This window comes from Lottia gigantea (genome assembly GCF_000327385.1).
Source record: "Lottia gigantea unplaced genomic scaffold LOTGIsca_5, whole genome shotgun sequence".
In the NCBI taxonomy this organism is placed as follows: Eukaryota; Metazoa; Mollusca; class Gastropoda; family Lottiidae; genus Lottia; species Lottia gigantea.
Window position 1 is genome coordinate 1706208 of NW_008709715.1, and position 23253 is coordinate 1729460.

General features: G+C 32.4%; 2 protein-coding genes across 2 annotated transcripts; one reads left to right on the forward strand and one right to left on the reverse strand.

The window, feature by feature from the left end:
* Positions 1–128: 128 nt before the first annotated feature.
* LOTGIDRAFT_154099 (hypothetical protein) lies at positions 129–10577 on the reverse strand (the record flags this gene model as incomplete). Its single annotated transcript, XM_009061822.1, has 8 exons — positions 129–4108; positions 4761–5629; positions 5908–6096; positions 6228–6734; positions 7017–7495; positions 8271–8463; positions 8849–9074; positions 9740–10577. 8 exons carry the CDS (start codon positions 10575–10577, stop codon positions 129–131), a joined length of 7281 nt encoding a protein of 2426 aa, XP_009060070.1.
* A 4097-nt stretch (positions 10578–14674) lies between these two features.
* LOTGIDRAFT_154100 (hypothetical protein) lies at positions 14675–22801 on the forward strand (the record flags this gene model as incomplete). The annotated part of the gene is made up of 10 exons (XM_009061823.1): positions 14675–14718; positions 15954–16005; positions 16596–16616; positions 17073–17098; positions 18554–18608; positions 19102–19227; positions 19968–20140; positions 21879–21967; positions 22235–22324; positions 22605–22801. The coding sequence occupies 10 exons, from the start codon at positions 14675–14677 to the stop codon at positions 22799–22801; spliced, it is 873 nt and encodes a 290-aa protein (XP_009060071.1).
* Positions 22802–23253: the final 452 nt, after the last annotated feature.

Consider the following 23253-nt stretch of genomic DNA (forward strand, 5'->3'; position numbering starts at 1 on the left):
CAGTTGAACCTGTTAATATTTTAAATTACCTCGAAATATAAGGCCATTTAATGTTATAAGCAATAACATAAGCGAGAAAGTAAAGTAGGTTGGTTGATGTCAAGATTGGCAAAGCCAAATTAGTTATACTAATAATTATAATAATAAATTAATGAGCTAACTAACCGTTGAGGCAATGATTTCGGTATAACTTCTAGTGTGTGTCGACAAGTATATTCTAATAGATGTTGTGGAAAAGACATCGCACACTGATGCAGTTTTAAAGTAACCACTGCATTTTCAGTTATTTTACCATCCACTCCTTTACTGCTAGGTAGAACACTGATAACTATACAATGGCAAACAAACGTCACTTTCTCTTTATGGTTCACATAACCATTAATCTTATCAGAGATATCGGAAGAATGGTCAACTCTCAAGTCTTTGTATCGAACACAAACGTAATCTGATAACAGTGACAACAAATTCAGACCACGTTCATCACAGAACTTTGAGTGTAAAATGAAATTCCCCTCAATACCATTTTGAGGTACGGTTTTCCATTCTATTTCAACATTATGTATAAATACTTGTTCTTGACCTTTTACTGCAGCCGTGGCGGCTTCCATTGCTAGAACCGGTAACCACAGTCCCTTATATTCATCTATGGACTTGTAAGTGGGTTTGGAAGCTCTTCTTGACGCAAGTTCCGTAAAGCACGATATGGGATCCTGGCGATGTTCAAGACACAATGACAACTGCGATGTTAAACAGAGAAGTTGAATCTTTGGCGTGGAAATTCCTCGCTCTAACCCCGCTGCCATCTGGATTTTTAAAAGTGAACCCGGTTTATATTCAGAAGAAAAACGAACAAAGTGGCTTAATTTTTGGCTAATTGATGCTTCGCCTGATAAATCATGGACCCATTTATAATTTGAGTTATCTTCCACAGTACTAGTTACATCCTTAAATTCTAAAATAGCTTTGGCAATTTCGTTATTACATACAGCCTTTAAGATTGATTGCCATTTCTCTGAGCTCACTAACAAATTCTTCTTTGGAGAAACAAGTTGTGTAACAGACGAACCATCTATGACCTCACTAGATTGCATATTGTATATTCTTTCCCGCCATGAAACCAAGACGGATTTATCTTCTTTCACCTCTGGTATACAGCTAGGAGCTAATAATCTCATCTTGATACTTCCACTTTCTCGTAAATCTGGTATTGTTGGAAATATAATTGATATTTCGCTCTCTGTAATATTCTCTATCGGCGGATAATATATCAAAGGTAATTTTTCAAATGCTAAGCTACAGTGTAATTTGAAAATGGACCTTTCATAATTTTTGCTGTTTCTAAAGGCAGTGTTACATTTCCAGGCTATTTTATCCAGTTCCTCTTCGGAATAAGGGGATTCACAATTCATTATATAAGCGTCCAGCATTCTATGAACTATAATGTCAAAGTATCGTCTTATTGGACTTGTAAAATGTGTGTATGAAGGCAACTTCAAGCCGTAGTGAGCATTAAGTGGCGAAGAGGCTAAACGAGAGCAAATATAATAACTACGCTCTTGCATCTTTCTCATCTGCGCTAAAGCAACTGTCATTTGTGGATAATTTTCTAATGAAAGGAAAAGATACTTGAATAACAACCAATCACCACCACCTCCTGCCTCTGCTGCCTCTGATAATATTTCTATGGTATCCAGTGGAATATGAAAGTTGGGTGTGTTTTCAAAATTCTCACTGGTTGCGTATTCATCTAAGCATTTACATGGACCATTTTGTGAGCAGTTCTCAGAACAACATGGTGGAACCAAACATACTGAATTAAAAGCTGCTTCAAAGTGTTCCCCTTTCCATTCCTCTGCTGACTTTTCCTTTGGCTTCATATGAACTCTTATTGGGCTGCAATCTGGAAAGGCTTTCTGTAAGATTAACGCTACATGGTGATTGGCCATTATCATTAACTCTGCTACTAGAGTGTGAGCTTGAGCGTGATGTTTCTCGATAAAGTCAATATTTTTATAAACCCAGGCTACACCAACCCTTTTTGCTCTCCAGGCATCCGCTATATCATTTAGTTGTTTGATCGAACAAGAAACATAGTCCTGTTGTCCTTTACTTTTAATTATATTTTGTGCCTCTTCATATGTAAGTCTTTGTTTTGAATTAATGATAGCTTTGTGAGGTTCCGCTCTTACAACGTTCCATTGTTCGTCTAGATAAAGCAGAATAGATACTGTAAGACGATTGACATTGGGTAAAAGACTACAAGTTGAAGTACTCAAGGATTCTGGTAACATATTGATTGGTTTCTCATCTATTCGGTAGTATGTGCAACAACTTTTAAATGCAGCCAAATCCAGAGCACTGTCTTTGGTAACAAAATGGCCAACATCAGCAATATGGATACCAACAACATACAAATTATTTTCGACGGTAAGACTCAATGCATCATCTAGATCCATAGAATTTGGAGGATCGATCGTAAAACACATCATTTGAGTCAAATCTTTTCGTTGTGGAAATAAAGGGGTATTTATCTTGCATTTCTTAGATGGTTTACAAAGCTCAAGGACTTGCTGAGTAAATGTGGTTTTTACGTGATACTGATTATCAATGATTGATGTTCCACTGGTCAAGTTGTCACCTATTGGGTGTGTTCCGAACACTATGCCTAGTGGCAGATTTGACGTTTTAGAAAATTTCAATACTCTTACTTTAAACAATTTACTATTCGGATTTGAAGGATCAATTGTTTCGTACCCTTTGAAATTAATATGGCCGCTTTTTGTGAAGTTGTACATAACCACCTTTCCATCTTTATGTTTTTTATCACGATCCTGTAAGGTAAGGTTAATGATTGGAAGCATGTTTTTATTTATTGGTATCATGACACTGGTATTAATTGAGTTTGTTCTACATATAAACACTTTATATCTTAATTCAAGCGATCTTTCTAGAATTCCAACGACCCTTCCCCTTATCTCTTGAGTTGAATCGGTGATATCAGACAGGATTTCGACTACAACCAAATCATATTCTAAAGCTCTTCCTTGTCTATCTTCTCTTAAATTAATTTCTCTAATATTTTCCTCTGGTGAAATTAAACGGGCTTTTCTAATTTCATTGTAAATCTCAATCATACATTTCTTGTATTTGTTGGGTTCATCAGCTAGAAGTTGTAGAAGGAGTGTTTTATTTCGGGAACGTCTTATTGGTGCGTCAGTGACACCTTTATATTTTTCTCCTTCTTCATCTGATGTTTCTAAACTCTCTTCATCTTGTACATCATCTTTAGATATAACTTGTCTTCCCTTATCATGGATAACAGATTTAACAGGGTAAACGACCGCATGTCCTCTTTCTTCCTTCACTTTATACGAGATTTTAAATGGTTTATTTTCATTTTGTGCTGATGTAGTGTCAGACATTAATTCATCTGCTGTTGTGGAATTCTCAACAAGTTTTTGTATTATTTCATCGGGCTTCATCTTAAAATCATTCCAATCATCAGTATCATCAATAGCGTCTTGATGTTTCTCCACCTGTGTCCCATACTTAAAAGGCGTTTCAACTTTCTTTGGTACCTTTCTTTGCCTAGCTTCAGGTGACGCAGTACCATTGTTTTCAGCATGCAGTTGTAGGAAGCCACGTGAAAGTTTGGATTTGATCTTGTCGCTAAGTTTTCCAAATTTCCAGACATTTCTGAGAGTCTTGTGGCATTTGATCTGAGGGATTATCAATCTTTGTATTTTGTTTTTTTGGTCGAATCTCTTTTGAAGCAGTTTTCCTAACTCGGAGTTTTCAATTCCATTAACTTCTTGCTGTATGTCTTCAAATATATTGGGATAAAGTGTTCCCAATTCGTGACAATGATAAATAAATTTTTTCCATATCTCTCGACACTGACCTATGCTACAAAGTGCGATTACATCACCGACAACTGCAACATAGGACTGTGCACGAGTAAAGGCTGTATTCAACATATTTGTATCGGTAAGAAACCCATATTCACCAATCTCTGTATCGTCATTTTTCAAACAATTTGTTATTGCTGCAGACTTCAAAATGTTTTTTGTTCTTACAGTACTGATAAAAAGTGCTCGGAATTGCTTTCCTGTAAGAAAAAAGTTTTGACGTGTGGCTTTGAGCTGATTATCAGAAAACTACCATTTAGATGTACGAAAATAGGTTTGAAAAATTAAGGGACTAAAAATAATACAAATTTCGCAAAACGTTTCTTTATACACTACATTTTTTAATCAGCCATACCAAGTTTACGGAGGCGCGGTGTAAGTAAACTACGATTTAGGGATCTGATTGAAATTTGGTATATTGACATTTTGAGATATAAAATGCAACAATGCTATAAATCTTATATATACTAAATCATTCATATCTAAATTAATCATGTATTCAGGATCAGGATATCTCTATTAATAAGTCAACCTCTGTATGGCGATGAAGTAGCCTAAATATCTAATTGTCAGGGGCATATCGAGAAAAGGACTTGAGGGGGATGCCAATACGAGTGGTGTCTCTAACTTATGGCCAGAGACCCGCCAGAAGCCAACGACTTTCAGAAGGCCTAAGCATTTAGAGGGCTAATGGGAGGTCATGGCAAAATGGGACTTTCCTAAATTCGGTACTACTAATTACAATCGTAAGACTCAACAAACAAATATGACCGTATAGATGACATGGAACTTTTAATTATTGCCTAACTTATCTTCTATGCTTTCTAAATCTGTATGAAGAGAAATACTTACCTTGGATGTTATATATTCTCTCCACACTAACTCTACCTAATCTTCTATCTCTTAGCTTGGATCGTATCAAATTTACTTGTTGGGCATAAGGTGCTACAACTTGAATACTTTCAAGACAAATTTCTCCCCAGGTACGAGGCCAATTCTTAGACATAAATTCGACTCCTTCAGCAATAAGGTCCGCTTCACTCTCGTTGTAAAACGACGTGCTGTTTTCCTCTTGAATTTCTTGGCCATTCACACAATAAAAGTTCATAGATTCTAAAACGTTAGTACCCCAATCGCCGGATTTACATATTAGGACGTTTGATCCACCATAAAAGGTATCTGATATAAATTCAAGCAATTTTTTTTCAGATCTGTAGTTTCGATTCAGGAAAAGGTTGACCATACTGTCATCATCTATAAAAAATCCATTGTAATAATTGTGTAAACGTTCTAATAACGAATGACCAAAACCCTGTTTTTGAGCATCTTTACTGTAAAGAGTTGGATTCATTTGACGATGATCTCCAGTTAAAACTATACAGGTTTTATCATTAGCTAATGATAGAGGAATAAGAAGTTGGCATTCCAAGGCTTGTGCTGCTTCATCTATAAATATATGTGTAAATAATTCATTCACGTTCAATGTTGTAAGTTCTATAGCAGTTTCAACAGTTGTTACAATAAGTTTTTTAGATAAAATATCTTCCTTAGATGGTAAATAAAAAGAGTTGTCTTCTTCTGAATATAGTATATATGGTCGACATGATTCTGGTACTGTCTTTAATCTTCTATCTTTGTGATATATTCTTAATGTTGAGTTTATCAGCCGTTTTGACTGTAGAAATTCATCTAAATATTTCGTGAAATATATATCAGCTGCACTGAAATTAGAAAAACAGTTGGATTTATCAATATTTCAAGGTCGCTTTTAAAATCATTGCCTTCGACATTGCCGAAATACTTCGAAACTGGTTTGTTGATGGAATACGTACTCACTCTTTATGTGTTGTTACAGGCAGTAGGTGTATAGAAGATCTGATTCTACATTGCACTACAATGTGCGTTATGCTTATGAAGAGAGCGACAGAATCGATGAAATTTTGTTTAAATGGTCAACCGACCTGAGCAGGAATAATGGTCTATAGTAAACATAACATACCTATTAGTGAAAGTACAGATTAGTATGCGACATTTCTTCTCAGTCAGTAATATCTTCGTTGATTCAGCCAAGGTTTCTGTTTTACCTGTACCAAATGGTCCATACACTATCAACGGTGGTGAGTAGTTCTTCTTCTTTGCGACTATATGTCTTACTGTCTTTAACTGATCTTCTGATAGCCTTCCACCACTAGACAATGTAGAAAAATATATTACATTCAGGCTTAATCTACCCCGTGATTTACATTTAACAAACCGGAAGTTTGTTGTCATTCAGAGTAACACACTGTGTGGCATTTAAAATAGTGAAGATATTTTTACCTTATCTTGATATCTTCTTCATTCCAATTAATAACATTTAATTTATTGACAGGAGGAAACACGACATCCATATTCTGAAGAATATCAACAGCATGGTGCATTCTGTAGAACAACCCTCTGTCCATTTTAAATCTTATATTTACTTGTAGTGTTGTGTTTGGTTTTAAGTCTAAATATGTTACCATTTCAGAACTGAATTTAATAAATATATGGTTTTTATGCCTGCCAGAAAACTTTTCCATTCGGACTAAGGGAACTTCATAGACATTATCTGACAGCCTGTAGATGGTTGATTGAATGATGGTTGATTGAATGATGGTTGATTGAATGGTGGTTGGTTGAATGATGGTTGATTGTACACTTTCTAACAATAGCCTCCCTTTATCTGTATCTTCACAAAGATCTTCTTGTAAAACAATACTTCCAAACAATTCACCATTTTGAGCACAAAGAAACGTCTCTCCTTGTAGTTCATTGGTAATATTTATTTCAGTTTCCATGTTGTATCTGTAGTACAAATTGTATGTCATGTATTAAGTAGCAATATCTACACTCGAAACATTCTTTATAGTATATTAATTCCTTGTCGAGATTCCTAATAAATACGATTAATTTTCAAACTAGATGTTGTCGCGAGTTTTTAATCTTATCAAACGGAAACAAAATAAGTGTTTTACTCATCATCAATATAACTATGTTTTAATAATAACGAACGTGTTTAAGGCTAGACATACAAAAGAGCTCTTTACAGGCTGTGTGTTTAGCCTTCTATGTTAGCAAAATACTTACTGAGAAAGTATTAACTGTCGAGTATATTCTTCACTGCTTATCAATTTATGCATTTTATGTTTATAATTATATCTATTTATAACAAAACATTCATCGTATTTAGCTTTCATAAAGTCCGCTTTAGATGGTGGTGGATACCTTTTACTTAAAGAAGCATCATGGTTCGCTGCTTGGTCAATTGATACATCTTCTAATATTACTTCACCAATAGGTTTAACAATACTAGTGTCTACTAGAACTGATATTTTTTGACTAATGATAATATTATCATCAAATTCTAGAATCATTGTTTGTGCATAAAAGCCTGGTTTGTTTGTTGTAAAATAAATGTCAATGTTGAATTTGAGGAGCCCATTATTAATTTCTTCTAGAACTGAATCACTGGTCAGTAGTTGATGTTTAGAATTGTCTTGTGATTTCAGAAAACTAAATTCTAAACGGTCGTCGTGATCAAGTAAAACAAGGTTTTGAAGTTTCATCTGAAAGTATTTTAAGGTGTAGAAAAACAGCTATGAAATGGTTACATTTTTACAACAATTCAAAGGAATATTTCCAAACACCTCATAATTTTCAAAGTGACAATCTGTTTGCCGGTCTACCACACCGTTTAGATCGTGAAAAGTCCGTTCAATTCCAAGAGGTTTCTTTGATGCTTTCTGCTCTAGTTGGTACCACTAACCCCACTAGGTGATAGAAGTTCTTGTTTACGAGTAACTCCCAGGTAAGGAAAACTAAGACTCAAGGAAAATCGTACACATTGAACCCCCCAATCCACTTTTTGCTTATAATTGTTAACAGAAAGCTTACAATGTTTGAGGTAACAATAAATTTCCAAGTTGTTGAATACTTGTCAGTCTGTACTATTTGATGAAAATCTCTATCACATTCAATTGATATGCCAGGGTGGTTTTCCTTCATCTGTAAGAAATTATCATTATGATATCTATATACAGCCTTAAAGTCTTAACATTAACAAACACATATTTTGTATTTTCAAAAGCAAGGTGTGAAAGTCGACTACATGTCATATAATGTCATCACAAAAAAAAACAGCTAAAATTGTAGTTTATACTGCGTTTGCAAGCCAATTTTTAAATGTCTTGGCTATGCTTTGGCTTTGTCCATGACTAAAAAACGGAAACGGTGTTTTTAAAATAACAACTCAAATGATTTAGTTATAAGATATGGCCACTAAAGTGGCTTTTGTTGTTGGATTACGGGGGCGGGGGGTAATTCAATTTCATTTACATGTACCTTTAATGATCCAGATGTAATCAGGTTTTGCATCTTTATACATTTATCTACTTCGTCACTTAATTGTTTGTTCATTTCTCTCCATCGCTTTCTCGTTTCCCATTCTTGTATTTCTAACTGGCTATGAGCTTCAGGGCAATAATTCAGGCTGGCAGACATATTTGAAAATGAACATAACTGTCCATTCATGTGCCTGAAACGAAACAAAAGGCCTTTAAAGGGACAGGTTTGCCATCTGTTTGACCAATCGTACCATAGTCTCGGATTTTCTTTAGCTAAGATAATCAGTAATAGTGTTTAAGCTCACCAGCAAATTTTGAGCCTTCAAATCCACGTGTGTCCAAAACTATCCGTGTTTTTAATTTAAAATGGCGGCTCGTCTTTCTTTAGACTCTTCTATTTTAAGAAAAGACATCGATAGAAATAGAAAGAGATATTTGTAATTCGGGTATTTTTTCGATTTGATTCGATTTTTGTACATTTCAAGTACTTCTGAAGAATTGTCCCTTTAACCATGCATAACAGAAATTGGGTTATTAAAACTAGAAACCGTCTTTCAAACTGTATCTACAACTTACTTGTCACACATAGTAAATATACTTAAAGTCCATTTAGGTTGTCTGAAATTCCACTGGCGTAGTTGGTCAAACTTAATGTTATCTAAATGAGTGACTGAATTGTTGTGGGTTAGTAAATCTTGTTTCGTTTTAAACTGAAGACTACAATCTTCACAGTAATCACCTCTACATTTTACAGATTGTGGCGTTAAAATATTCTCAATATTATTTTCTTTGAACATATCTACTGAAATATTTCAAAAACCAAACTGTATTGAGTTAGCAAACATGATTACGCATATAAATGTATAATATGAATCCTGGTAAGTTCTAGTGCAGGTGCGTCTGATTTAAAATTCGATAAATGCAAATTGATGCTAGCAGTTTAACCGATACACATACAATTTTACATAATCTCTCTAAAAATCTATTTAAAGTTATTGGTCAACAATAATAAAATTACTACAAATTTTAATCAGTTTTCTGACCAAATTAGTTCCCATAACTGGAACAGGAATAGTGGACATTTTGTTTTTATGAAAATATTGCTCAGAATTGAAAAACTTTCGTTAGGCGATTTGGAATTTAATTACTAAACACTGTAGACATTGAATGAGAAACATATCAAGCAATTCAATTATTTTATTTATTATACATTTATAATTTATAAGCGAAAATGGGCCCTAACCATGGTGCAAATGGGCCAAAGCGATGGCGAACGAAACCAATGCCATAAACCATACTACTCACTGAAGAAAATGCCTTTTTTAGGGGGATACATGACTGTTGACTCTTGTTAGATAACAAATCTTAATCAATTTGTTAGCTCGGTATATATGGATATGATTGTGTGAGTCTTGTATCGCAATGAGGGCTATGTTACAATGGAGGTAGAATTGAGGTGTATCTTACCGTAAATGGCTAAGTTTTGTGGATTGGTACATTGACTCCAGTTCACCAGGATTTGGTAATCATTAAGATTCCCTTCCAAGGACCAAATGGCAATCTCTTTTTCTGAATGTCCAAAAAAACAAGCGTTACGACTATAAATACATCTGTCCATATTCTTGCACAATCTGAAGTTTTTGGTTGGTCTTGGAAAAATAGGCGTGAAACCAGTGGAACCAGCATGTACCAAGAGCCTATTACACATTAAAGTTTGATGCTTTGGACAAATTCCTTCTTGGTTAACAATAGTCACCTTTCTGGATGAAAGATAACACTCTTTACAAATGAAGACAAATCTTCCACCAAACATTTTTATAAGACGTTCAAACTGTAAATATTCTCTAAATGCTTTGATATTCAATTTGTTTGCCTTCTCTAAGTTCCACCAACTCTGTTCAATGGGGTTATGTGGATGTGTACATCTATTACGAAGGCAAGTCATATTATTTACAACAAACTTGCAAAGTGTATATGATTTTGCCATCGTAATCCCAGGATATAATCGAATAGATAAATCCCATAACAAAGAGCCTTTGTTCTTAATAGCTATTATGTTACATTTGCAGTAAGTAGTTGTGTGTGCTATATATCGATGTTTTCCAGAAGAATTATTAATCATGTAGCATTGGTCACAACCAAGACCATAATCCGCCTTCTCTCTGAACGGAATAGATTGTGTAAACCATTGCAGATCAGCATGATAATCTATTGTGGTGCGTATAAAGGGTGAACTATTGCGGCGATCTGGTGGTAATCTGTTTCCTAATACCTCCTGAACATCATGATTTGTCGTTTCTGCCATTTCACAACCAATTTCTAAAAATCAGATTTTCGTTTGTCAGTAACTGGGTCTGCCATCGTCAAAACCTATGACACTTGTGAAAACTATTTGATCATTTGAATATGCTATCAAATATTCGAAGAAATTTTCAATTAAAGCATTCTATTCATCGACTGAAACTGATTAAACCATACTAATAAGTCGCGTTTAAATATCCAAAATGAACGGATCGAATATGGTTCGACAAAAAGGGTGGCAGTGTAGTAGGCCGAGTCTCGCAAGAGTCTGTCAAAATAGCATTGTAAACGCGCCACTGTGCCAAGCCCATAGAGTTAAATATATATAGGATATATACATTTTATATTTAACTCTATGGCCGAGCTCACTTACCCATAAAGTTGTGCGCATGCAAAAAAAGGACCTCCACCTGTGACATGTATTACACCGTGATAGCACAGGACATAATAATATTTCACTTTAAATTTAGAATTAAAAACTTTAATTTCAACCTAGGTGATAATGTTTTGCGCCTTGGTGAATATTAGGTGATAATTCCTGTAATAAGTCCCCTATGTGAAAATTGAAGTTAAAGTAATTCAAAATTACAGGAATAATCACCTAATTTTCAGTAGATGAAAATAATTAAAACCCAGGTGAATAATAAAGTCTTTACTTAAAATTACAGGAATTATCACCTAGTTGAAAATGAAAGTTTTTAAGTAAAAGTCAATTTTCACCTAGGTGAACGTTACAAAATTATTCAACTTCACTGCTGGACCGATTCAAGTAAAACATTTTATACTAATGATGACGAATGTAGTCCGTGCTATTTTTAGAAATCCCATTATTCTTGGACTTGGAATTTAATGTCTGAAATTGCATTTTCTGATTTCTGAAGTATGGCCTGCTGTATGTATTGCTTATGACATTTTGAAAGTCCATTGTTTTTTCGCCTCCACTGACTAGAGAGCAGAGGTGTACTTGAATACTCGCCATTCTGGCCCAGTGAAAACAGTGCAGTGTAAATTGTGGACCAAACGGACCAAGAGGACTATTTTTTTGTAAACGCGGTTTAGGATGTTCGGTGGTCAAGAACGATACCCCCATCTGATTCATCGTGTTTTACTGGCGTACTTTTTGTGACACGTATCAGTGGACACCCATTGATCCCGACTCTTATTTCATGTTAAAGTAGTAAACCTTATAGTATAATTATAACTTACATTCTGAATGAAACAGACACTACGAAATCATTTGCCATCTCTTTCCATGTTAAATCATGTTAATTAAATTCAACTTCCTATTACTTTATCCAGAAATCTCGTTGAAAACTTTCCAATCGCGTGAAAGCCTGGCCAATACTTAGTTTCTGGACAAAATTCTATCAATCTATTCTGAGCTCGTTGAATACGAGAAATCAGTTTAATCGTGATAACATATGCTAAAAATATGACACCACCTTTACAAATGGTAAAGTTGTGCATCATGTGATGCGCAAACCACCTCTATGACATGACCGATCTATCCTTATTGAAAGTAGATCACTGGGCTACATTTAATCAACATCCGTTTGACTGGGACTACTAACAAAAACAACTAATTTCAGAATTATCCTTCCGCCTTTAAATCTGTCATCTCAGACAATCTGAAAGAAAATGCAATTTCGGGCATCAAATTCCAAATCTAATCAAAAACCCAGAGAGGGAAGGACAAAGAGGATTTCTAAAAATATCACGTTGCATAACATGTTTTACTGGATCTTATGACAAAATATTAATATCGATAACTAAAGCACGACAAAAACCAACTCCGTGCTAAGCTCACTTCAACTGCATAGGCCTAGCCTACTAATTGCAGTATAATATACTAATCAATAAAATATAAAATAATATTGAGGTATGCAATAGTTATGTAACAGATTTAATGATAAGAATTTAATGACATATGAATGATTTAACTGCAGACATGTGTGCTAATCAATATATATCAATAAATATTACAAGATGGCCCACACCTAGGCTACCAATACAAACAAAGCTAGCCATACTGATGTTTTAATACCTATGATGACAGTTATCCAAAATTCCACGATCATTGTTTATAAAGCCTACTGTTAAAGTGTATACTTTTAAGTATAAACACTATATGGAACACTAAATATTAAATTCAATTCTAGTTCAATTAAAACAGTATTCTGTCGGCTACTATATCATAGCAGAAGAAGCTATCCTATATATAGTATTAAAACACAAAGACAGGCTGATATGAAATAATACAACTCAAATGAAAAACAAGATTAGAAAACAGGATGAATACACTTCAAAAACAGAGAAAAATGAATGGAATCTTACGTCCTACATTTTTGCACCTGGGCTAATGTTGACGGTGAAACAAAGAAGAGAGAGCCGACATATGATATAGGAGAGGCAGAAATGATGACAAATTATAATTATATTGGTTTTATTTGTAATAGTGAGAACTGAATACAGCTATTACAAATAAAACCAATATAAGTTTACCCTTCAACATAACTATAAATCAATGGTATCTAACAATAAAAGTAATTTGACTTACAGGGTAGGTATTTTCAGATTTAAGGCAAATGGCACATCAAAAACTGGGCATAAAGAATAATCAATATTAGTATTATGCTTTGTAAAATTCTATTTCTACATTCACAATCGATGTTTAAACGCAGAATAGATCATTATTCAATTCTTGCTGGTAAATAACATACTCCTTTTCAGATATAACTATTATTCGACTATGCACTAAGTAACATTCGACCCAATTACTTGAATTATTCTTCATTTTATCTTAAATCAATTGCATGCGGTAGCTCGTCATATTATAGTCTGTTTGTATCAACCTGCGACCCATATAATTTTAGTTCTATCGGCCCTATGATTAATTTATATTATATCAAAATTTGTTATTATATTGATTTTCAACTTAAATTGATTGACTTGAACAGTCAGGTTTGGCTAAATTTTGATTCGCATTTCATATTCATTACAATTCGAAATGTTCCGAATAGATCTATCTAGCCCATGGCATTTAAAAAATGTAATATTAATAATAATATTGTAAAATAAGACACTATAGGCCAAGGCCTACTCTTACTTTACGACTCTTCTGGACACTTGATGCCACTTTTCAATGCTTCTTCATTGTTGCGGTTGATTGTAAAAAACTTCTGTAATCAGTTCCCTCCCTTGAACTGTTAAAATTGGATGAAAATATTTTCACCAGTTACCTCCCTTGATCTTTTAAAATTGTACAAGGGAGGTAACTGGTTTCGGGCTTCATTTTGCGTTTACCATTTGATTAATTTATAATATTTACATTTCTACTATCATATCACTCCCTTCATTGCTTCAATAAACCAATTACACAAACTAGCGGTTGTCACGCGATACTATGACTTCATCAAAGCACAACAATGACGCAATCTAAGACTTGTGGCAAATTCAAGGAACCGATCATATTTAAAGTGAAAATTGTGGTAATAAAAGTATATAAGAATTAAAGGTTGGTCTCACTAGCATTATTTGTGTGTAAACGCAGTGAATTACGCCACAAACATACTTAAATGACATCGTCATTTATTCAGTTTATCGCGTGATCGTTTACACACCAAGAATGATTGTGTGTAGTGAGTATACTTAGTATCTTGCTCTTTCAAGACTCAACGTCCATGCCCATGGTGTATGGAGCGTTGTTCAAAAATTCTCTTGGAAATAGGATTTTCAGATTGCATTGATAAATTTCAATTTTTGCTAATGATAGTGAATATTGTAAGGTAAAGAATATCGGAGCTAAGCTAATGCCATAAATATATTAGCTATTGATACACAGATAAGAAGAATATGAGTTGATCCTACACAATCATTCATTCACGGTCTGTTATGTTAAAAAAAAACTCTCGATGGGAGAATGGGTAAGCTACTAGTACATAGACTCGACCTTAGAGATAGATTCGACACTATCAATCGAATACACCCAATATTGATCACATGATTCTACTTTCACTTCCTTTTCCGCTATGGCTGCAGTTTCCTGAGCACAAATGATGACGATTATGAAGTTTGTAGTTATGACTCTAGAAATAGGCTGACATGGGGAATTGTTTGGCCAAATGTTGTGGAAGGTTTGATAAGAGGTATATCTATCCTTGTTTAGCTGTCATTGACTTAAAACAATGTATGTTGCTGCAGAACATAGAATTTAAATTCTCACACAATACTTGAACAATAACTCATGAATGTAATCATCAAAAGACTTACCTGGTGTCATAAACATACAACAGTAATCATTGATAATAAGATTAATCTATAAAATTTAATTATTGAAATATACTGAAATTTGTTGGGGCTTTTTTTTATAATTACTTAGTTTTATGGATAATAGATTAAAGTGATATTACGTCTTAGAATGAACATAAAATTTAATTCTCAAGAATGGTCAATATGAGTATATTATATTCATCAGTGAACTTACCTGGTGTCATTTAGTTACAACAGAATCCCTGTAAAATCTAGAAAATTTGAAAATTCATAAAAATAAGTAATTATTGAAAAACGCTTAATCATAATATTAAACGTTTTTCAATAGTTAATTGCATTTTATTAAGTTTTTTGGATTTATCGGATTATATAAGGATCCTGTTATGTTATTTATGACACCAGGTATATCTACTGATGAATATTTGCTCTTATTGGCCAAGTTTAAAATTTTATGTTTATTGAATTCTTAGACGTAGTATCCCTTTAATCATATGAATTTATCCGATTTAACAGGGATTCTGTTGTATAGTAGAGTTATGACACTGGATGAATACATACTCATAATGACCAAGTTTAAGAATTGAAATTTTATGATCAAACTAAGTAACGTATTCGTTTTATATTAAGTAAGACCTATATTCACTTGTATATTTCGGATTTGTCTTATTTTATAAATAAAAGGTTGTAAGAATTTCTAAGTAATTGGCCTACCATTGAATTTTCACTACTCTCCAACAAATGTCAGCTCAGAATTGAATTTTTCCATCATTTCAAAAATTATTTTTGATTGCTTGCCATTTTTTGTACAATATCATCAGGTCCATAATGATATAAGGCTTGATAGATTTATATTTGAAATAAACTTACTTCTTTCATGGAAGTTTCATCTCAAAAACTTCCCATGTAAATGGCAATCGGTGAAACGAAACTTGTAAATTGACTCCTTTTTAAAAAAGTTAAAAATGATATATGAAAAGAAAATGTACTTTGATATAAATGATAGTGAATATACTGGAATTAAACCTTTGGACATTTTTAGAGCTCAATCTTAAAAAGAATTAACACTCGAAACTAAACTACAGTTTAATATTAACTTTGAAATATTTTTCAGGAGACAGTATTTAAGGACCAGATATGATGTTGAAAGAGATTACTCTATAGAGGTAAGTACATGTACTCAACAATATTTTTCATATGTGTATCACAAATTTTTAGAGATCTGTTTTTACTGCGTATAGAAATTTCATTTCAGCAGATTTCATCAATTATTCAAATTCTCAGATAAGCTTATTTACAAAAAATATTGATATATTTAAGTTAAAGATTATAGCAAACAAATTATTCTTTTGGATCCTTTCCTAAGTAAGCTTTTTGTAACATTCCTCTATAACCAGGAATTTCTCCTACTTTCAATAAGTTAATCTCAATCCACCCTTACTGTCTGACAATATAGTTTTCAGAATCAAATTTTACCAAAAAACTTTATATGAACATTATTATACCCAAATAGTACTGTTACATTGTCTACAAATCAAAAATATTTGAAGTATTCAGTCAAAAGGTTATTTTCATGTGTTATTTCAAGTTTTGTTTCAAATTTAACCTTAAGACTTTATGACACAAAATATTAATTTTCTGAAAAATAATTGTCAGAGAGTAGTGAATCCATAATCTGCAATTCCTAGCACATTTTTGCATCAGAATATTAAATGTTAAAGATCTTTACTAGAAAAATTTTGTAAATATTTTGTAGTTTGAGAATTTAATGGATGAGGTAAGATGATTTTGTAAATTTAAGATTTCATTAACTGCACTAAACTCATATTCTTGCATATATTTTTCTGTTGCTTTCAAACTCCTTAATCCTGTGCATTTAGTTACATTACAATACAAAGTAGAACACATGTAACTGACCAAATGTAATATTATATCATACAATGATTAAAATGGGATTCATACAAATAACATTTGTTTTTACTGTGTTCCTTTCATCATATTTTATTTGATTCATGTTTATACATGTAATGTATTCACAATCATCAATTTTCTTGTCAACATGATAGAGGCTGCGGGTTACATACGATTTCAATACCATGTATGTTATGTGTATGTGAACTTTTCTTGGGGTCATCACCAGAATAATTCAAAAGTGTCAAGTGAATACAATAGAATGGATTGTTGTTTGCCTTTTTTGTGACACCTTGTGAAGCCTTTTTACTATTATTTTTAGGATAATAATCAATATGAAGCAAACAGGTATTTATAATTTATTTTAAAATATTTAAATCTATCTTGGCATTTTGAAGTCATTTATTATTTAAACCTTTAACAAGTGCATTGGAAGTTTATTAGTTTACTGTACTAGTATAGTGAAAGTACAATAACTGTATGTGCCTGGGAATAATGATAAACTTAATCTCAAAAATTAAATTTGAATTGATAAAATTGGAAAAGCTATAAACTTTTGGAATCCAAGGTGTTCAAAAAGGCTTTTTTTTTATCTTTTCGTTATTTTCATAGTAGAAGAGAAGTGATTTTATTACAGAGCTGTTAAACACATTGATTTTCTCTCTATCATTATTGATAGTATGGTAATCAGGTTTTAGCTACCAATTGCTTCGTCAATCTTATTACACTCTCTTGTTATCTTTTCTACTCTTTCTATTGGACACTCATTACCGTAACATCTGATGCCACAGTTATCACTGTATTATTCACTGAACCTAGGGTATCAGTAACCATAACGGCATTCCAGAATCCCAAATTATTTATATTTACTACCTTCGTGATTATACTATTTTCCTTTTTACATAAAATATGGATATTTCTTGGATATAGGAAAAAGTCTTGTCTATTCGGAATTTTTTTCCAATATCATTCATGCAGATTTAGATTTTGAAGCTTTATGTTCAATGGAGAGGGTGTGGTTGAGACGAGTGTGGTTGATACAAATTGGAATCAATGATCTTACAATATTGCTTTGCAACACATGTTCTAGGTCATTGAATTATTTAACCAATCAGATACTACTTTCATCAAGAGATTTACTGGCCATTATTTGTGGGATATTCATTGCCTACCATTGATTTGTATTGTCTGGTATTGTATTGTCTGTATTAACATTGTTTTTGATTGGTCAGAATGAATTATGACAACTTTTGATGATACTTGATCAAAATTCCACTAAATGCTATAGAGCAAAAATTTTCCAGATTATTGATGTAGAGTAAAACAAATAGCTGAAGACTATAAACAGAAAAAACATCTGGATCTCTATTTTAATCACCTTGAATAATATTGGCCCAAACATTGTGCTAGGTCATTGTGAAATTTTTAATATTATGCTTATGTAACTACTAATTAGCCAATGTATATCAATGAATTCATTTTGATATTGTCAATACATTCAAAAACAATCAATATAGTACTATTGGCATTAGGGAGTTATTATACATCCATTGTCATCCAATATGTGTCTTATTTTATTTTGATCACAATACAAATTACCAATTGTTAAAACAATTAGAAAATAATATACATTGGTTCAAAATTATCAGATCATCAAAAAACTAAAACTGTTTGATATTGTGTGTATTATTAAACCTCATTTTCTAAGCTTATCTAAAAATTGTTCACTATTTTCTTTTATTTTAATCGAATCAATGGGAATAGTATTTTGTAATAAATTTTGATTTTAATCACTGTTTACAGATGTCAATTACAATTAACTAGTGGACCATTTACTGTGTCAACATATGTCCGTTTGGTAGGTGACAGACATAATATGAGGTTATGATTGTGCTGTTGTTTCTGTGTGGTGTCCATTAGTATTATAGTTTTTATTAGCAATATTTAATTTATTCAAGTGAACAAAAACATCTGCTGTCATACCTTACAATTTCCATTTTAGATTTTTTTATGACAACTTCTATTGAATTTTAGTTATTTAGTTGTGTTGGTATGCTTGAATTTCGAAAATTCTGCTGAAGTTTAGAAAGCGCATCAAAATTCTCAACTCTGAGACAAAAAGATCCATAAAAAAAACTTTCACAAACTGTCCAAAGTAGTGATTGTCATAATTAACTAAGCATGCAGTTGTTTTGTTGTTCTATTGAATATTGCATGGACCCTCTATGAATATATCAATCCAGTATTTTGAAAAAAATTATTTTAATCTCATCATAACTACAGCTCTGATATAGATGTATAGGGCTCATATATGTAGTACTTTCTGTTTATATGTATTTTGATTTATCCAGTTGTATTTATGTTTTGTTTATTTGTCAAGGCCTTTGACTGATCACGAAAAGGCGATTTTATCCAAACGCCAATATACAGTGTTGTTGCATGAACAAAAGAAAATTGATCAAGAAATTGATGCAAAGGTAATTGTTGCTTTTTTGCTGATTTATCATGTAAATGTGATGTGTATTTTGGTTGTCATTTTCTTTCCTGTGATCACATGTGAACTAAAATGAATGAAAACCACAGTATTAGCTTATATTAGATGTATATGTGACAAAGTTAGAAAAGCACAGGCACAGGACTTAGAAGTCAAAATGTGTGTTGATATTTTAATGTTGGGTCATGGTCAAACAGGCCAAACAATTTGATTGTAACATACCATCAAAAAAGTCAAAATCGGTCAAAAATGTGTATGATATTAAGCAAAAGTCTGTCATTTATATATTTTGTTCCACTTTCCAACCCATTAAATATTTATGCACTTTATTTTTCGAAAAGTTTCAAAGAGTGTTTTTTATATTAAGAGGATTGTTTTTAGAGTCATTCATAGCAACAGTGAAACTCTTGTATCATTCTTTCAAGAAAAAGAAATTAGTGAATATCAAATAGTTGTCTGTATTGTTTAAATAGGATAAATAACTAGTAGGATTTCATTTCAGTTAATTTTTACTAATATTCTATTTATATATTTTATGTAAAAAAAAAAAATATACAAAAATAAATTGAAATTCTTCTGTCTCCACATTTTATGTATGGATAAATTCTACATTAAATTATGCATCATGTACATTAAGATATCATGAAAGCCTTTGAAATCAAAGAATTTGAGGTTACATTGAGTTGATTTGTCTTATCCAATGTTTTGCTTTGACATCTTCAGCTAGCACAACATGAGGAAGAAATAAAACAAGAAGAAGAAGCATTAATTGAAGCTAAGAGAGAAGCAGCAAGAACAGCTAAATTACAACGAGCTAAAGAACAGGCAGCCAAGAAAAATGCTACAACCCATGGCTCAAAATCGTGGTTAGATGGCAATGAAGATGAATGGGAAATGTAAGTCTATTTATAGACCATGTGTTATTATCTCCACTTGCCATCCATGAACTTACAATCAACCAACCAATTTCTAAGTTTAATTCAAGATTTACTGGAATTTTGGGATATTCATTGTTAAGCATTTCAAGACAAAGGATGTTATGATTTGTTCGCAAAATTATGACAATTGGTAACCAAGTGAATTATAGACCCACAGGAAAATAGGAAACAAAACTTTATAGATTTGTATTTTTATATGCCCACTTGAAATAGGGAGTGTATATTGTCATCACCCATGTTCGGCCGCTCTTAAACACTTTAGAAGGCACAATTCTTGACTGACTTTGACGAAACTTGATATGATTGTTTGTAATTACCCAAGGATGAACCCTATTGAAAATGAGAAAAATAGAAAAATATTCAGTATTATTATGTTATTGCCATTGTTCTTCAATTCGTTCAATTTTAGCTTATAAACACTATAGACGGTTCAATTATTGACAGATTTTGACAAAACTTAGTGTAGATGTTTGTTATCACCCAAGGGTGAACCCTATCAAAAATTAAAAGAACAGAAAAATATTGAGTATTGAGTTATTTCCCTTATTCTTGAAAACGCATTCAATTTTAAGCTCTAGAAGGTTGAATTATTGACAGATTTTGACGAAACTTCGTGTGAGTGTTTGTAATCACTCAAGGATGAACCCTATTAAAAATACAAAAAAATCTGAAAATAATTTGTCTGAGTTATTGCCCTTGTTCTTGAAAGAAGGCACAATTCTTCGCGGATTTAAGTGGAAATTGGCGTTAGTAATCACCATGTTGAAAATCAGGAAAAAATCCCAAAATAATTAGTTATTGCTCTTGTTCTTGAAAATGTGTTCAATTTTTAGGACGTGAACACTCTAGAAGGCACAATTCTTGATGGACTTTAATGTAACTTTGCGTGAATGTTTATCAACCAATCCAAAAATATTTAGTAGTGAGTTATTGCCCTTGTTCTTGAACATGCATTCCATTATTAGCTTGTAAACGCTTTAGAAGGTTGAATTATTGACAGATTTTGACGAAAATTGGTGTGAGTGTTTGTAATCATCCAAGGATGAACCCTATTGAAAAACAGAGACATATTTAGTATGAGTTATTGCCCTTGTTCTTGTAAACGCGTTCAATTTTTAGCCCATGAACACTCTAGATGGCACAATTGTTGATAGAATTTGACGAAACATGGTGTTTATCAACCAAAGATAAACTCTGACGAAAATCAGAAGAATCGAAAAATATTTAGATTGAGTTATTGCCCATGTTCATAAAAACACGTACAAGTTTTAGCCTGTAATCACTCTATAAGGCCCAGTTCTTGAAAGATTTTGACGAAACTTGGTAATATTATACAATATCGCCCCAAAAAGTATATTTCATACTTTATACTAGTTATTGTTTCTGTACTGCCAAATATTTTTATTTATAGTCAAAGCTGCCAGTGGACTTATATTACGTTGCCTGCCAAGCTATCTTTATCAGAATATTTAAAATCATGTGATCTACAAAAAGTTGTGTCCAATCAAAATACAGATTCTGTAATTTGTTGTTATATTTCTACTGTTAAATTTTGTAAAATGGCTACTTTTAATAGAACAGTTGCACAAATAGTTAAACAAAGAAATGCTTATAGTTGCATTTTATAGAAGTAGAAGAGAGATTTTGACTTTTTATCTTTATCTATTGTAATTAGTTTATATAATTCTGAATTTAGAGCTGGTGGAGATGATGATTTTGAGATATTTTTGGCTAGTGTTAAAGCTAGATCACTAGCTGCTAGAACTCAGGCTCAACTGCGGCAGGGTAATATATTTTAATTTTCATTTGTGCATATATGTCCTTAATGTATTGTCTGGAATCTAACAGTGTAGTTGTATACCACTCATTACATTTGTGGTTAAATTTGAAATCATTAAATTTCAAATATTGAAATTAGTGCTGCTCCAAGATGTAAAGGCAATTGTCATTAGGAATTTCAATTGGATATTATAACCTTAGACTATGAACAGATTTAATCTCAAAATAATAGTCCTTTTTTTAACTGAAAATGACTATTTTTAATATGTGTAGGCTCAGGTGACGGACAGAGCTCTAGTAGTAGTTTAACCAAAGACAGAACTGATGTCTCGTCACTAGATTTAGAATGGGATCATGAAGCAGGTTTGTAATTTGCCCAGTATATTCTCTTACAATTCAGTCTATTAGATAATAGTATACTAGTATTAGGGGGATTTCATGAAAGCACTGTTTTATTGTTCTTGTGTGAAAATGAGATAACTAGTTAAAAATACTGACAAAAAATACTGTATATATCATTGGCATCCGTCCTAAAAATAGTTCCTGAAAACTAACTAAAAAAGCAAATATTCTGATGGTATAACATGATACTGGTGAGAAATATCATGCTTCACAACTCAAATAATTTTCGTTGTTTTTTTAGGTGTTGTACCTCAAGCTAAACCTCAATCTTCAACAGATGACAGTTTAGAAGCATTCATGAATGGATCACAAAAAGACAGTCCTATCAATTCTAACGATTTAGAATGGGATAATGATTTTGTGAGTGCTGAAGATATAGAGACAGAGCAATTAATATCTAAAACTACAGATAAAAAGTTCCCAATATTAAATAGATGATAATTATGTGAATAGTGATGATGATAGTTCTATTTTCAAATGAAACTTGGCGTGGTATTTTGGTTTGTTTGAATGAAGCACAATCACCAGTATATCAATATATAGGCATGTGGTATTTTATTATTAGGGGTTGCTGAGAATATAAAGCCTAAGAAAATTATTGATCAATTATGTCCCAATAAATGTTATAGTTTTGCTCAAGCATTTTGCGACAAAAGCACCCTTCTCAGCAACCTGTGTCCTATGCCTATGTAATACAAATAATATTACATAACATGATAATAATGTATCTTTTATATTAGTTGACATGCTTCTGAAATGTATGTAATTCAGAAAACTGCTATTTGAAATTATGGAACCAATTGATTGTTAAACGTATTATTAAATATTATTTTTGTTATATTTAGGAGACCTGAGGTTAACTAATACTCAAACAATTTTTAATTTGGATT